The sequence below is a fragment of the Peromyscus maniculatus genome, chromosome 20 (genome assembly GCF_049852395.1).
Source record: "Peromyscus maniculatus bairdii isolate BWxNUB_F1_BW_parent chromosome 20, HU_Pman_BW_mat_3.1, whole genome shotgun sequence".
Lineage (NCBI taxonomy): Eukaryota > Metazoa > Chordata > Mammalia > Rodentia > Cricetidae > Peromyscus > Peromyscus maniculatus.
This window is the reverse complement of record NC_134871.1, coordinates 71,776,704-71,792,329: the sequence shown is the minus strand read 5'-3', so window position 1 is coordinate 71,792,329 and position 15,626 is coordinate 71,776,704. Positions and strand designations below refer to the sequence as shown.

General features: G+C 50.5%; 1 protein-coding gene across 1 annotated transcript; it reads left to right on the top strand.

Moving 5' to 3' along the window:
* Positions 1-3,619: 3,619 nt before the first annotated feature.
* Positions 3,620-12,303, top strand: LOC102918995 (keratin, type II cytoskeletal 78). The gene is made up of 9 exons (XM_076556895.1): positions 3,620-4,749; positions 5,161-5,375; positions 6,658-6,718; positions 7,100-7,195; positions 7,881-8,045; positions 8,377-8,502; positions 10,224-10,444; positions 10,658-10,692; positions 10,773-12,303. Exons 1-9 carry the CDS (start codon positions 4,384-4,386, stop codon positions 12,131-12,133), a joined length of 2,646 nt encoding a protein of 881 aa, XP_076413010.1. The 5' UTR covers positions 3,620-4,383; the 3' UTR covers positions 12,134-12,303.
* Positions 12,304-15,626: the final 3,323 nt, after the last annotated feature.

Genomic DNA, 15,626 nt, shown 5'->3' with positions numbered 1-15,626 from the left:
CTGGGAGAGCTCTAATGCGAAACAAAGGCATCGGATGCCAAGACCTTGAAGCTTCCTGTGGCTCTCATGTCCTATGACATTACAGGTATGGGGAAGCTCCATGAGGAGGATTTGACGCCAGGCTCGGTGTGACCTCTGTCCTTCTTCAGCACAAAGGGGGGAGGGGTGGTGGATCTCAGTCCCCGTGGGACCCCAGGGATGTATTTAATCAAGGCCCACTGAGGTGGCAGGTAGGAAGGCCCCAAGCCTCTTTTCCTCCTCTCTTTAAAAATTTTTAATAATTCTTTTAAAACTTCATATGAAAGCACTGTGTCTATATCATTTCTGCTTCTCTCACCCCCTCTCCAACTGCTCCCGAGCCACCCTCCAAATTTATGATCTCTTTTAAAATCGTCATCATCATCATCATCATCATCATCATACTATTTTGAGATAGGGTCTCACTACATAGCCCTGGCTGTCCTTAGAACTCACTCTGTAGACCAGGCTGGCCTCTAACTCACAGAGATCCACCTGTCTCTGCCTCCCAAGCACTGGGATTAAAAGCGTGCACCACCATGCCCAGCCCCGTTAATTATTATTATTATTGAGTCTCTTTACTTCTGCTCGTATGTACATGTGTTCAGGGCTGACCACTTGGGACTGGACAAACTATGCGGGAGCTCATTCTCGGAGGAGAATGAATCTCCCTTTCTTATCAGGCACTGACAACCTAGAGCTCTTCATTTTGGGGTGGGACTGTGTAGAATTTCTCCTGTCCACACTGGCAGGTCGACTGATATTGTCACTATGCTGGTCTTGTTCTGGACTGTATTGCTGAGAGCTCACATTCATATATAGAAGATACTTCCCGGACATATACAGAAGGTACTACGTCACAGCAGATGTCCTGGTTCTTTGGCTCTTACAATATTTCTGTCCCCTCGTTCATGGTTTTCTCTGAGCCTTGGGGGTTGAGTTACAGATGTGTGGGTCTGTGTTGGGCACAGCCACGTATTCTCTGCATGTTGGGCACTTGTGTGACCCTGTAGTGGTTTTCATCTCTTGCAAGAAGAAGCTACCTTGATGAGGGACCAGAGCTACACCTATCTTTGGTGATAAGGATAAGTGAGCAATTACATTGATGGAGGAACTGGCAGTAGTGGGCTGGCCTCTGGCCTCTGGCTTCTCCAGCCACGGGTAGCTGGCTAGGCACCAGGCACACATTCCCCCTTGTTGAGTGGACCTTAAGTCCACTGTTGGTCACCCCTCAGATGAAAGTGTCCCTATTGCACCATTGCAGGATCTTCTGTGTGGTCGGAGGCTTTACAGGGGTAGGGCTGTTGATTGCTCTTCTCCCTGGGAAGCATGCATAGAACCTCTGTCACTACGAGAGTCAGTCCTCAGGGAGGAGGCTTCCAGGAAGTTCCCGCTTGATTCCTCCAAGCCCTGTGTCCTAAGCGAGTGATGTCTTCATCAATAAGGTCTTACCTCATTTGTTACCTTCTGGGAGGCAGCAAAGGGCAGTGGCAACTGCCTACATCGTTTTGAGAGCCTCTGGGTTGCCCCTGACCAAAACTCAAGGGAGTCTCCATTCCCGGCACCAGTTTTTTTTATTCTTCTAGATAGTCTTGGGAAGAGCGTTTATCACCCCAAGCGGCACAACTTCATTTAGATTATCTATGTGTGTACACATGTACTTACATATTATATATGCACTGTTAAGTAATAGTAGTACTTACTGTTGTAGAATAGTGTCTCCCTACACTTTTCAAATCATTCTTGGCATTTTCGCTCCCTCTTTTCCTCTCCCTCTCCCAGATGAAGTCCCCCACCCCATTTTTCCCATTTCCCACTTCATAGAGGCAGTGTTCTTCTGTCCCCCAGCTCCTCCCCAGGATGGGCCCCTTTTCCTTTCCTGGCTTCTGCAGGTTACACACATCTGAGGATTCAGAGCTAGGATCCACAAATAAGAGAGAGCACATGGCGCTTGTCTTACAGGCTCTGGGTTACCCGCCTCAGGAGAAAATGTCCTAGTTCCCTCCGTTCACGTGGAGTTCACGATTTCGGTTTCTTTGCAGCTGAGTAGTTCTCCAGTGTGTCCATGAACCAAGTCCACACCAGCGTTTGTTGTCTTGGCCTTAGCCATTCTGGTTGGGGTGACATGACATCTATCTTATCTATCTATCTATCTATCTATCTATCTATCTATCTATCTGTCTGTCTGTCTGTCTGTCTGTCTGTCTGTCTGTCTGTCTGTCTGTCTGTCTGTCTGTCTGTGTGTGGTGTGCACAGCATGCATGTGTTGAGGTAGAGGACAACTTATGAGGATTGATTCTCCCTTGCTACCATGTGGGTCCTGGTCATTGAACTCAAGCCACAGGGCCCGGCAGCACGCGCCTCTGTCTGTGGAGCTATCTAACCAGCCCCTCAAAGTAGTTTTAATTGCATTTCCCTAAATGCTGAGAGTGTTGAGTACCTTGAGAAATTTATTAACCATTTTATCTCTTCTTTTGAGAACTCTCTGTTCAGGACCATACCCATTTTTTTTTTTTTTTCCAACGGGGTCATTTGTTTTCTTGGCTCTGTATTTGAGTTCTTTGTTTTATATATTCTGGGATTAACCTTCTATTTGGTGCATGGCGGGCAAAGATTGTCTGCACTCTGTGAGGGTCCTCTGTTGATTCTTTCCTTTGCTGTACAGAAGCTTTTCAGACTTATGAGACCATATTTGTCAATTGTTGGCCTGAGTTCCTGAATGGATGGAGCCTTATTTAGAAAGTCCTTTTCTATACCTATATCTTGTGCTTGGTATTGCTTCCAGCTGTTTGGCATTTCAAGTTGAACACTGAGGTCTTTGGAGTTGATTTTTAAGGAGGGTGACAGATACAGATCTTATTTCACTCTTGTACACGTGGGCAAAGCTCTCTTTCACAAAGTGTCTCTGACAGTGGTGGGCATATCTTGGAGCCGAGTTCTCAGAGGAGCCAAGTAGACTCCAGGCAGCTTGGGTGCCTCCTTCCCACCGTACCATCAGCTTCCTCTGGGGTCTTCTTCTCCTCTTCTCTGGCTTCCCAGGCTCCCCGTGCCTTGAACTTCTTTACTACTCCTGCCGCCTTGAAGGCTTCTTCTTCATGTCTCTTGAGGTGCCGCCAATGGTTTGGAGGAGGATGAAGGGGCTTGTGAGCCCCAGAGGGAGTGGGAACACACTTGTGCACGGTCGTCTGGCCTGGGTGGGGCGCCTGTGCGGCTGTGCTAATTGTCAGGAATGACTTCCTCATAGCATCTCTCCACTGTTTGGTATGCTGAGTTTCTGTTTGTTCTTGTTTGGAGTTGCATTCTCAAAGACCCCAAATACCACCCTCAGGTGCTAGGAGAGGGGGTGGAAGAGAGCCCCTGTTGTTCCACTAGGGAAGACCCCAGGAATCCGAAAGAGACGCTCAGCAGTCCCCAGGGAGCAGCTGGATCATCTACAGCACGCTTTCCTCCTGGGATCCTGTCTCAGGCTGGAGATTGGACCCCAACATTAGGCAAATATTGGGCGCTCCTCTGCCTGTTAGAGCAGGGATGGAATCCACCCTGGGAGAATCCCAGGCCCCCTGTTCTTGCTCCCAGACTACCCAGGCGTAGTTTTCTAGATGCTCACTTTATTTTGTAGCGGGATGCCCCTCATTTACCCACTGGAAGGGCTTGCGCCAGCTGGAGGGGCCCGGAGTAGCGTGTTGGGAGGAGTAGGCCCATAGGATTGGCTGCTGTTCTACAGATCTTGGCTAAGGATTCCTGCTTGGCGTGTGGCAGGTTCTGTCTCCCGTCTCACGAATGATTGCTGGGTTGGGCCGAAGGAGGGACTGGGTGCCCTGCTTTTCTGTGCCATTTCTACATCGTGGGGTGTCTTTGCTGCAACACCCCTGCCAGCCTTCTGGTTGCTCAGGGCCTGTGCTGCCTCTGTCAGGTTGGATCTCCCTCTGGGAGCTGTATTCTCTCTCCTCCTGAACCTCCACGGTGTGGTACCTCCACTGCTCCCCATGCCTCCCTCTTCTCTGAACACATGCTCTCTTCTCTCTCCTTCTCCAGGAAGCCTTCCTTGAATACCCCCCGTGATGTCAACCGTTGCCTGTAACCATGGCTCATGCCTCTAGATGCTTCCTTGTTTTTGGCTCCTAGGGCAGGGCCTGGTCTCCCACCTCGGGCTCGGCACGTGCCGCGCACCTATTCCCCAAGTGTGTCAGAGCAGATCAGCCGCAGCAAGTGGCAGACACAGTCAGACCGAGAACATCTTGCTCTCCAAGGCCCAGCCCAGGGACGGGAGGGGATAAAAGTCTCGTGCCAGGGCCCCAGGGCAGAAGCACACACACCGTGACCATCTCCAGTCCGTCTGAAGCTCCGGGCCTGCCTGTCTCTGCCATGTCTCTCTCCCCATGCCGGGCCCAGAGGGGCTTCAGTGCTCGCTCAGCATGCTCTGCCTTTTCAGGGGCTCGAGGCAGAGCTGGCTTCAGCAGCAGGAGCCTTAGCTCCTCCAGGAGATGGAGAGGAAGCTCTTGCGAGAGGGCCTGGGGGGCAGGGGGCAGGCAAGGGGTCCGGTTTGGGCAGGGGAGTGGAGGGCCTGGTCTTTCCCAGTGCCCTCCAGGGGGCATCCAAGCGGTGACTGTGGACCAGAGCCTGCTGACCCCACTGAAGATCGAGGTTGACCCCCAGTTCCAGGTGGTGAAGACGCAGGAGACTCGAGAGATCAGAACCCTCAACAACCAGTTTGCCTCCTTCATTGACAAGGTGAGGGTAAAAGCGGCCCCTGCTTCTGGGCCTCCCGCAGACACCTGCTCTAGACAAGATGGACTAGAGGGAGGAGATCTGATCTCTTTCTGCCACTTTTCTCATCGCTTCAGTGGCGAGGAAGTCCTCCCAGGGTCTAACCAGTGGCTTTCTGGTTTGCTGATGCCCTGGTATTCCATGGCTGGGGCTCAGGGACAGAGACCAGCTGGGTGGTGATGAGAAGTCTCCTCTCTATTGCCCCATCCAATCGTGGATGTGCTCAGCTTCTTGTGGGAGGCCTTGAGGCTCCTCGGCACAGGCAGGGATGGGAGGCAAGAGCAAGGGGCCCACAAGAGGGTCTTTGAGGCTTCCCTCTCCAGAGGCTGTGCCAGGGGAGTCCCAGAAGTCTCAGGACCCCATGTCTGGTTCCAGGTACGCTTCCTGGAGCAGCAGAATAAGGTCTTGGAGACCAAGTGGGCCCTGCTCCAGCAGCTGCAGGGGAGTCACAGCCCTCAGGGCCTGGAGTGCATGTTCGAAGCCTGCCTGGCCCGGCTCAGGCGGCAGCTGGAGGAGCTGGAGAGGGAGCGAGGGGCTCTGGACTCCGAGCTGAAGACCTATCAGGATCAGGAGGATGAGTACAAGTCCAAGTGAGCAACGGAAGTCTCCGTGCGGTGTCTAGGGGGTGGTGTGTGAAGTGCCCTGCCAGCCTGAGGGTCTCCTGCATGTCCAGCTCCCAGCGCTGCATGACTGACCTCCATTCTGCCCCTTGACTGCCCCTCTCCTGATTCACAGGGGTCACCTGCAATATGCAGAGGAGACCCTCCCCCTCCCTCCCAGCACCCATGCCCCCTCCCAGGCCTGGAGAGACCTGGGAGAAATGTTGAGGTCTCTTTCCAGAGGGCTGAGGTCTAGCCACAAGGGTCCATGCCTCTGGTCAGGACTGGGAAGGGCTGATCCAAACAACAACCTTGGTAGCTTTCTCAAGAAATTCCTGTTTAGCAGGCTGTGGGGTAACGTGACTCAGATGTCCTCTGGTCCTGGGTGGAGGGCAGTCAGCTTAGTGCACCTGTCCCCAGGCCCATGGCATGATTCACGGCTGGACTGTGGTTCTAGCTCTACCTAGGTGGCCTGGTGGTGCAGACAGCCCTGGGCTGAGGGGCAGTGAGGGCTGGAGGGTGAGGGTAGGTCTCTTACTTCTCTCAGTCCTGGTTTCTACTGTTACTGTCTGGGAAAAGTTCATTTACCTTCGTGGTCTCCAGGGAAAGGAACAGGGCAGGTGGGGGAGGGAGTGAGTGAGTGAGGGAGGCATCCAAGGTTTCAGGTCTGCTGTGGAGAGTCCTGTTCCCCCCAGGAAACCCATGTTGCCTGCTCAGAGGCATCTGAGTGCTTGGGAAACCATCAAGGCATGTGGCCCACTGTTCTGTGGGGTACAGGCTGACTCAGGGGTATAGATAGGGTATGACAGCCCCCTGAAAAGGAATGGGAAAAGGGTCAGCGGTGGCTCCTGACTTGGGGGCCTCTGAAGAGACAAGGACACTCAGGGAGGGTATGGGGGTGCAGAGGAGGGCTGTAAGCAGGGAGGGTATGGGGGTGCAGAGGTGAGCTGTAAGCAGGGAGGGTATGGGGGTGCAGAGGTGGGCTGTAAGCATGGAGGGTATGGGGGTGCAGAGGTGAGCTGTAAGCAGGGAGGGTATGGGGGTGTAGAGGTGAGTTGTAAGAAGGGAGGGTATGGGGGTGCAGAGTGCAGGGGTGGGCTGTAAGCAGGGAGGGTATAGGGTGCAGCGTGCAGGGGTGGGGGTGCAGTGTGCAGGGGTCGGGGTGTGGAGTGCAGGGGTGGGGGTGCGGAGTGCAGAGGTGGGGGTGCAGAGTGCAGGGGTGGGGCTGTAAGCTCTGACCTGGTGCCCCCCGATTGTCATTCTCCGTTTGCAGGTATGACCAGGAAGCTCACAAGCACGCCTCAGTGCAGAATGACTTTGCCGTCCTTAAGAAGGTGGGCGGGGCTCAAATGCTCCACTCAGAAAGCCCCCAGCATGCCCTAAACTGGTCTCAGGCTGGGAGGTCAAAGGGTGGAGATACTGACTGAGGACACCTTGTCACTCTGCATGCGGCCGCCCTGCCAGGATGGGATATTGACCTAGACACAGGCACTTAGTAAACGAGGCGCTGTTTGACAGGCTCAGGCCTCGCTGCAGAGCGGCAAGAGGTTGGGAGGCCGGGGAGGAAGCGCAAACAGCACAGGGGCTTGGGGCTGATCTGGAGCAGTGTACAGGTAGTGCAGGGCAGGATGGGGAGGGGAGAAGAGGGAGACACAGCGGCATGGGTGTCCTGGGAGGAAGTGCGAGACCCACGCTTTCTGTCTCCCTGTACTCAGGATGTGGATGAGGTTTTCCAGAGCAAGATGGATTTGGAAGGCAGGCTGGAGTCTCTGAGAGAATACGTCTGCTTCTTGACACGTCTGTATGAAGAAGTAAGGACGTGTGAGGAACAGGGAGAGGTGACGGAAGGGACAGGATGGACAGGCTCCCTGTGGCCACGAGGGGAGCCACTAGGAGGGGAAGCCTGTTGGGAGGACGGCTTTGGTTTGTGGTCATTCGTCATTTACAATCATTGGTGTGAGAATTCATCAAGGAACAACCAGGCAAAGCCTTCAAAGTTGCTTCTACCAGGAGGCAGACAGAGCACCAGTCTCAATACATGTAAACCCCACACTCTGTTAGGCGGTGATAGGTGCTGTGGGGAGCAGGGGAGGAGGGCTGGAAATGCAGGAAGGTGGCGATTGCGAATAAGCCTGATATAAAAGGTAAAATCAGGCTGGACATGTGAAGGAGGGAAGGAACTCTTCAGGCAGGTAATTCCTGGGGCTCTGGGCAGAGGTTGTGTCCTTAGCAAGAGAAATTGTGAGATGATCAGTGTGGCTGGGGCAGGGGGATTGTGTGGAGGGAGGTGTGATAAGGAGTGAGAAGGATGACAGAGACAGGTGATTTTGGGCCTCATGGGTCTTTTTCCTTTACTGTCCACACTGCAGAAGTCACTGGAGACCACCTCAGTGGTCCTTACTCTGCAAATGAGTGGAATTCAGACATCCTTCTCCCTTCAGGGGGACAGGGGACAGGGAGCCAGGGTGGTAGACACTGAGTTGGTTTCTCCTATAGGAACTGGGACAGCTGCAGACTCAGGCTGATGACATGTCGGTGGTGCTGTCCATGGATAACAACCGTTGCTTGGACTTCAGTGACATCATCGCTGAGGTCCGCGCCCGGTATGAGGAGATCACTCAGACCAGCAAGGCCGAGGCAGAGGCTGTGTTCCAGACCAAGGTGCCGTGGCCCAAAGAGCAAGCTGAGGATGGCTGGGTGGTCACATTCACACCCCAGGGAGGTCACCAACTCTGGTCCTATTGGGGCATCTCTGATGACATCCTTGAGGTTCAGGCCTCACAGGGTAGGGCTGTGTCCACATTTCAGGAGGGGGACAATGGCAATAAGTCAGGAGACAAGCTTGGACCTCTGCAGGCATGTCTACTATGAGCTCTGCAGTGTAGCTGGCCTGCAGTGGGAAAAATGCAGACACCAGGAGGCATCTCCCAGGGTGGGAAGATGGCAGAAGAAGCCGTCAACTCAACCAATGGTGTTACCTTTGTGCCCTCAGTACCAGGAACTTCAGGCATCAGCCCAGCTTCAAGGGGACAACATGAAGGAGGCCCGGGTGCAGATTTCCCAGCTTCGGCAGGCCATTCAGAGGCTGCAGAGTCAGATTGCGAGCCTCAGGACTCAGGTAGGCTCCCTGTGTCTACTGCTGCATCCCCCGAGGCTTGGTGCCCTCATCGTCTCCTTCCCAGACGGGCTTATACAAGCATGCGTCGGGGGATCCAGAGAACTGGCTGGGGCTCTGGGTCATTTTGTGGTGGGGACATTGGAGACAGATCTTCAAGTCACCTCTGAACTGACTTTGCTGGTTCCCTGTGAACTCCGGCCTGCATGCTGGCTTTCCTGGGGCAGAGCCCTTGCACTGTACAGTCCTGGGGGACTGTTACTCACAGTCTCCATTCAGGTAGACATCTTGCTTCTGTCTCCTTGGAGAGAGGGTGAGTTTAACTCTCGGTTCGTCTCTTCTTTTGATTCTTCCCCCACAAGCAAACAGGAACTTAAGGTCAAACAGTGACTTTTCTGGTTTCCCTTTGGGAAAAGTGTGTGTGTGAGAGAGAGGAGAGCCCGTGGAAGGGAGATGGGCCTGTGGGTGGAGCCTTTTCAGGAGAGCTCACAGAAGGTTGAGGAGGTGAGGTGCCCTGTTCTCCCAGATGGGAGGGGTGATGACTTACTAGTTATCAAGTTTGTGCTCATGTTCCTCAAAGTCGAAGCCTGGATTGGAAACCCGTAGTGGGTGATGAACACAGAGTACATACGTCAGGTGAGTATGTATGTGGAGGCATGTGCAAGGTGCCCACTGGTTATGTGGGTGGGGCTATCTGAACTCCCAGCCTCGTGACTGGAGAGCAAATGCTCCTAACCTGAAGCATCTCTGCAGCCTCCCCTCCTAAACCTGCTTTTTATTTAAAATTAATTTTATTTGCATGGGTATTTTGCCTACAGTAATGTCTGTGTATCATGTGTGTGTCTGGTACCCATGGAGCTCAGAAGAGGATATCGAATCCCCTGGAACTGTAGTTATAGATGGTTGTGAGCCACCATGTAGGTGCTGGGAATTGAACCTGGGTCCTCTGGAAGAGCAGTCAGAGCTCTTAACCACTGAGCCATCTCTCCACTCCCTGTTTCTTATTTTATTCATCGATTGATTCTTATTTTATGTGATTTGGTGTTTTGCTTGCATGTGTATCCGCACACATACTTTTCAACTAAACACACCAGGACTAGCCCTGAGAAGCCATGTGTGTGCTTTGCTGGGAGAGTCTGTTCCTTTTTTGGCACAGGCCCAAGAGACTGAGCTTTTCATACTGCCTCAGAGTGCTGGGTCCCTACTCATCCACCCATCACCTTTCTGGACACAGAGAGGAGATCTTGTTCTTGTTCTGGGGTATTTGTGTGGGGACAGAGCTGTGACAGCCTCTGGAGGATTTCTTCCTTTCTGAATCTGAGGTGATGCTGAGTTGCCCACACCCATCTCTGCTTCTCTCCTCACACCTAGCTTCTCAGTGTCCAGTGACTGGATTTAGGACTCATACTAAGCACCATGTGCTGTCATGAGATGCTTAACTAAATATGCCAGCCAAGACCCTGCTTCCAAAAAGATCATGTTCTGAGATTCTGGGTAACATGAAGATGTTGGGGGACCCAGTGAACCTTCTGCCACAGGAAAAGAAGCTACTAGGCAACGTTTTCCCTTAGGACGAGAGGGGCTGGGCATGGGGTGGTCATGCATAATTTTGAGCTCATGAGATGAGGGTCTATCTGGGTCTTCAAATTACATCCGTGGTGGCTGTTTTGAGGGGCTCTGTCAGGCCCACAGCCATTTTTTCCCACTTTTCTGCTCCCCTCCAGAACGGCAGTCTGCAATCGGCCATTGCTGATGCCGAACAGCATGGGGAGATGGCTCTGAAGGATGCCCAGGCCAAGCTGGATGAGCTGGAGGATGCTCTGAGAGCAGCCAAGCAGGACATGGCCCAAATGTTGCGCGAGTACCAGGAACTGCTGGGCACAAAGCTGTCCCTGGATGTGGAGATTGCCACATATCGAAGGCTGCTGGAGAGCGAGGAGTGTAGGTAGGAGATCTGGAGGTACCAGGGGGTGTGAGCCTGGGTTCGGGGGAACGGAAGGCCGCTGCAGGTCTCTCTTTGCTTGAGGGGATTCTGAGAGATTTCCTTACCCTGTAAGTCACTAAGGACCACCAACTCTGCTGGGAGGGATTTTTAAATTAGGGTTTGTATTCTTTATAGCCTTTCTTAGTGTTTTTTCTCATGTCCTTCCTCCCCCAGGATGTCGAAGGAGAACATCAGCCAGGTCACTATCTGTGAGTATGAGGGGACTTTGAGAGTAGGGTTACCTGTGGTGCTGAGGACCCTGCTGTGACCCTGGTGCATTTCTTGGCAGCCACAGCAGAAGGCAGTGTTGTTGTGCCTGGAGGAGTTGGTGGAGGCCAAGTGGTCATACCTGGAAGAACTGGAGGAGGCCAAATGGTTGTGCCTGGAAGAATTTGTGGAGGCCAAGTAGTAATGCCTGGAAGAATTTGTGGAGGCCAAATGGTCATACCTGGAAGAGTTGATGGAGGCCAAGTAGTAATGCCTGGAAGAATTTGTGGAGGCCAAATGGTCGTACCTGGAAGAATTTGTGGAGGCCAAGTGGTCGTACCTGGAAGAGTTGATGGAGGTCAAGTGGTCAGACCTGGAAGAGTTGATGGAGGCCAAGTGGTCGTACCTGGAAGAATTGATGGAGGTCAAGTGGTCGTACCTGGAAGAGTTGATGGAGGCCAAGTGGTCGTACCTGGAAGAGTTGATGGAGGCCAAGTGGTCGTACCTGGAAGAGTTGATGGAGGCCAAGTGGTTGTACCTGGAAGAGTTGATGGAGGCCAAGTGGTCGTACCTGGAAGAGTTGATGGAGGCCAAGTGGTCGTACCTGGAAGAGTTGATGGAGGCCAAGTGGTCGTACCTGGAAGAGTTGATGGAGGCCAAGTGGTCGTACCTGGAAGAGTTGATGGAGGCCAAGTGGTCATACCTGGAAGAGTTGATGGAGGCCAAATGGTTGTGCCTGGAAGAGTTGATGGAGGCCAAATGGTTGTGCCTGGAAGAGTTGATGGAGGCCAAATGGTCATACCTGGAAGAGTTGATGGAGGCCAAGTGGTCATGCCTGAAGGAGATTGTAGAGGCCAAATGGTCATACCTGGAAGAGTTGATGGAGGCCAAGTGGTCATGCCTGAAGGAGATTGTAGAGGCCAAATGGTCATACCTGGAAGAGTTGATGGAGGCCAAATGGTCATGCCTGGAGGAGATTGCAGAGGCCAAATGGTCATGCCTGGAGGAGATTGTAGAGGCCAAATGGTCATGCCTGGAGGAGATTGCAGAGGCCAAATGGTCATGCCTGGAGGAGATTGTAGAGGCCAAATGGTCATGCCTGGAGGAGATTGCAGAGGCCAAATGGTCATGCCTGGAGGAGATTGTAGAGGCCAAATGGTCATGCCTGGAGGAGATTGTAGAGGCCAAATGGTCATGCCCGGAGTTGGTGATGGTCAAGTGGGCACTTGTGGACTCAGAGGCTGGAAAGGCGGCTTTGGGTCTGGAGGCTGCTCTAGCATCGTAACTGGTGGCTTTGATATCCCCCAGGGATCTGGGTGTAGTCCCAGCATGGGTTCTTGCTCTGTGTCTGGCTCTGGCTTCAGTTCTGGTTCTGGCTCCTGCTGCCGCACCATCCTGAAGCAGACAGTGGAATCAAGTCGGAAGACATCTGTCATTTACTGAGTGACCAGACAGTCATATCCCTTCTGATCCCAGCAGCCTTGTCCCCACCCCATCTTCCATACCCAGTGTCTACAGCCCAAGGCAGCCCACAGGGCGCTGGAGAAAGCCAATAAAGTCTGCCTGCCTGCTGTCCCAAGTGCTCAGCTGGCAGGCCTTGCTCTGCACACTCATCTGCATCTCTGTTGTCGTCTGTTTTTTATTGTCTACAGTGGCTGCCCCTTAAGCAAGGGCTTCAAGGCAAGGGCTGCAGCCTGAGGGGATTCTGTTCCCCCAGGCACCGACTCTTTCAAAGCTACTAAGGGAACTTATAGAATTCTGCTCACTCAGAGAGGCAGAATAGCTAGTAGCTAACCTCCCTTTGTGTTTTCCAAAATCCTAGCATCTTTCTCTCAGTCCCCACTTAAAAAACCCTTGCTACACGTGGTTCCTCCTTACCGCTTCCTGTCAGCTACTTGCTGACTCCGCCTCCTGCTCACAGGTCAATTTTATTTAATCAAACACATCTTTGAATTGTTGACAAAAGCAGTAGGAAAAAAATGCAATACACTTTAAAATAATATTCTCCAACATTTCCCTCCTTTATTTTAAAAAATGAAAGCTTTTAACTTTAACATGGTAAGACTGCATACAATAAGAACAATTATCAAGTAAAGGTTACATTCACAATGTACTGAATTCCAATTCATTTGTGTCTGGTAGATTTAAAGAAAATACTCCATAATCTATTCCATCTTAGTGAATCCAAAGTTTTACACATGCGTTACTTTCTATCATAACTAAGGAAAACTGCAAGTATAACTATTGAGTCTTCAACTCCATCAAAGGCCCCAGAAGGACTTAATAATATTTAAGTAAACAAAAAGTGAATTGCAGACTGCTGTGGGATGTTCTGTATGTCCTGTGGGAGCCCTTCTTGGGTTCTTTGTGGCGTTACCCAGCAGGTCCGTATAGAGGATGATTAGGACCATGGGCCTGAGTGCAGGTCTTTGAGATGGTCTGCACTTGGCTGTGCTGGGGGATGGTCTGTATGTCAAGTTGCTCTGATTGGTTAATAAATAAAACCTGATCGGCCGTGGCTAGGCAGGAAAGATAGGCGGGACTAACAGGAGAAATAAAAGGACAGAAAGGCAGAAGGAGACGCTGCAGCCGCCGCCATGACCAGAGACGCTGCAGCCGCCGCCATGACCAGAGACGCGGCAGCTGCCGCCATGACCAGAGACACTGCAGCCGCCGCCATGACCAGCAGCATGTGAAGACGCCAGTAAGCCACCAGCCACATGGCAAGGTATAGATGTATGGAAATGGATCAATTTAAGATAAAAGCACAGTTAGCAAGATAAGGACAGTTAGCAGGAAGCCTGCCACGGCCATGCAGTTTGTAAGCAAAATAAGTCTCTGTGTTTACTTGGTTGGGTCTGAGCGGCTGTGGGACTGGCGGGGGACAGAGATTTGTCCTGACTGTGGGCAAGGCGAAAAACTCCAGCTACAGCAGACAACTTCCAAAAACTCTAGAAATGACAGAGACATCTGACTGCCTGGACAGTCACCCAAAGTTCCTCTGCAACATTGGGGCATCTACCTTCAGCCTACAGGCCCATATTATCTGGTAGAATTTTCAACGAAGCAGGAAATTTGAAAGACTGTCCCATATATATTGGCAAAGTTTGTCAGTCACTTTCCTCTGTGTCCTGCAAAACATCTGGCAGTTTCTTCTGTGAAGTAGGACCCCTGAAGTACCATCCCACTTTGTTTTGGCAAAGTTCAGTGGTCATTTTCCTATGGGTCCTGCACATCCAGTATATATATATATGATACTGTCAAGCAGTCCAGGCAAGAGCTTCTTGCCCAAATGGCTAGCCTTGCCACATTGAAAGCAAACTCTGAAATAAATTAGTGCTGCCAGGAGCAGATGTGTCTCATTGTCATGAAAAGCCTTAAGTTAACCAAACATTTAAAATGAATGTCATATTCTGTAGGTCTTTGAAAGGTTTAAAGGCCATCTATCTATCTAAAATATATCTCTATATGATCTGCAAGGCATACCTAACTATCTACAATTTTGATTGTTATAAATGACTAACCACTGACCTATGTTCCTGATTATCCTATATAATTTATAATAATAACTTTCAAAATCTAGAACTTCACCTTACATTTCCAAATGAACTGCATAGGAACAATAACTCAAACAAAAATAGAAACATACACATAATATGTTGTAACAAAAAACCCTTAAATATTTATCAATATACAAAAACCCCTCAAACAAGAACAGAAACATATATACTGTGGAGGTATTGTGTTCCCTGAAATATTGTGCACGCTAATAAACTTATCTGGGGTCAGAGAACAGAACAGCCACAATATTAAACATAGAGGTTAGGCAGTGGTAGCACAAGCCTTTAATCCTAGCATTCCAGAAGCAGAAACCCTCTGGATCTCTGTGAGTTCAAGGCCACATTGGAAACAGCCAGGCATGGTGACACATGCCTTTAATCCCAGGGAGTGATGGCAGAAAGCAGAAAGGTATATAAGGTGTGAGGACCAGGAACTAGAAGCATTTGGCTGGTTAAGCTTTTAGGCTTTGAGCAGCACAGTTGAGCTGAGATTCATTTGGGATGAGGACTGAGAGGCTTCCAGTCTGAGGAAATAGGATCAGCTGAGGAACTGGTGAGGTGAGGTAGCTGTGGCCTGTTCTGTCTCTCTGATCTTCCAGCATTCACCCCAATACATGGCTCCAGGTTTGTTTTTACTAATAAGACCTTTTAAGATTCATGCTACAATATACAGTGTGTTGCAACAAAAATTACCTTAAATTTGTTTCCATATACAAAAGTCCTTACAAATACAAAATATTTGAGATCAACAATTGTCCATTAGTTTATAGCAGATTCAATAATCTACTCTATTATGTAAAGTAGATTCAATAATATACCCTTCTATCTTATCATTCCTACACCCCCTCTCTTTTTTCTTTTTTTCAAAGAGATTCCTTAATATATCATTTATAAAGAAAAATATGCTGATATTATTTCTATACATCAGAATTATACAGCTCAGGCAGAAATCATCTTCCTGACCATCCACACCTAAATGTGTGCCCAATGATATAAAACACACTACAGTGGGCTGTGGAAAGAACCCCACAGATGTTACTTTTAGGGAGATATGGTGATGGCACACGAGAAAGTTACAGATAGTAAACAATCACTTTCCACAGCCAGTGACTCCACAGCTTTGCCAGGTGGGGCTTCCCATCAGAGTTATTCATCTGATAGGTCAACCTGTTGAACATTAGTTGTTACCTGCTGTATACTCCCATGGCCCTTGACAAGTCTTATAAATTTAGAGCTAATATTTATGTCTATGAAAAGTTTTAAATAGTTAAAATAAAACCAAAGGATTATGAGATTATTGGCAATAGAAAAGTCCCTAAATTTTGGTTTTCTTCTGTTCCCCATCATGTGACTCTTCTGACATGAGACAGAGATTT

Bases quoted from the DNA above. Each gene is read 5' to 3' on its own strand.
- LOC102918995 (XM_076556895.1), top strand. From the start codon at position 4,384: ATGTCTCTCTCCCCATGCCGGGCCCAGAGGGGCTTCAGTGCTCGCTCA. The intron at 7,196-7,880 runs GTAAGGACGTGT...TTTCTCCTATAG, and splicing joins TGACACGTCTGTATGAAGAA to GAACTGGGACAGCTGCAGAC. The intron at 8,046-8,376 runs GTGCCGTGGCCC...TTGTGCCCTCAG, and splicing joins AGGCTGTGTTCCAGACCAAG to TACCAGGAACTTCAGGCATC.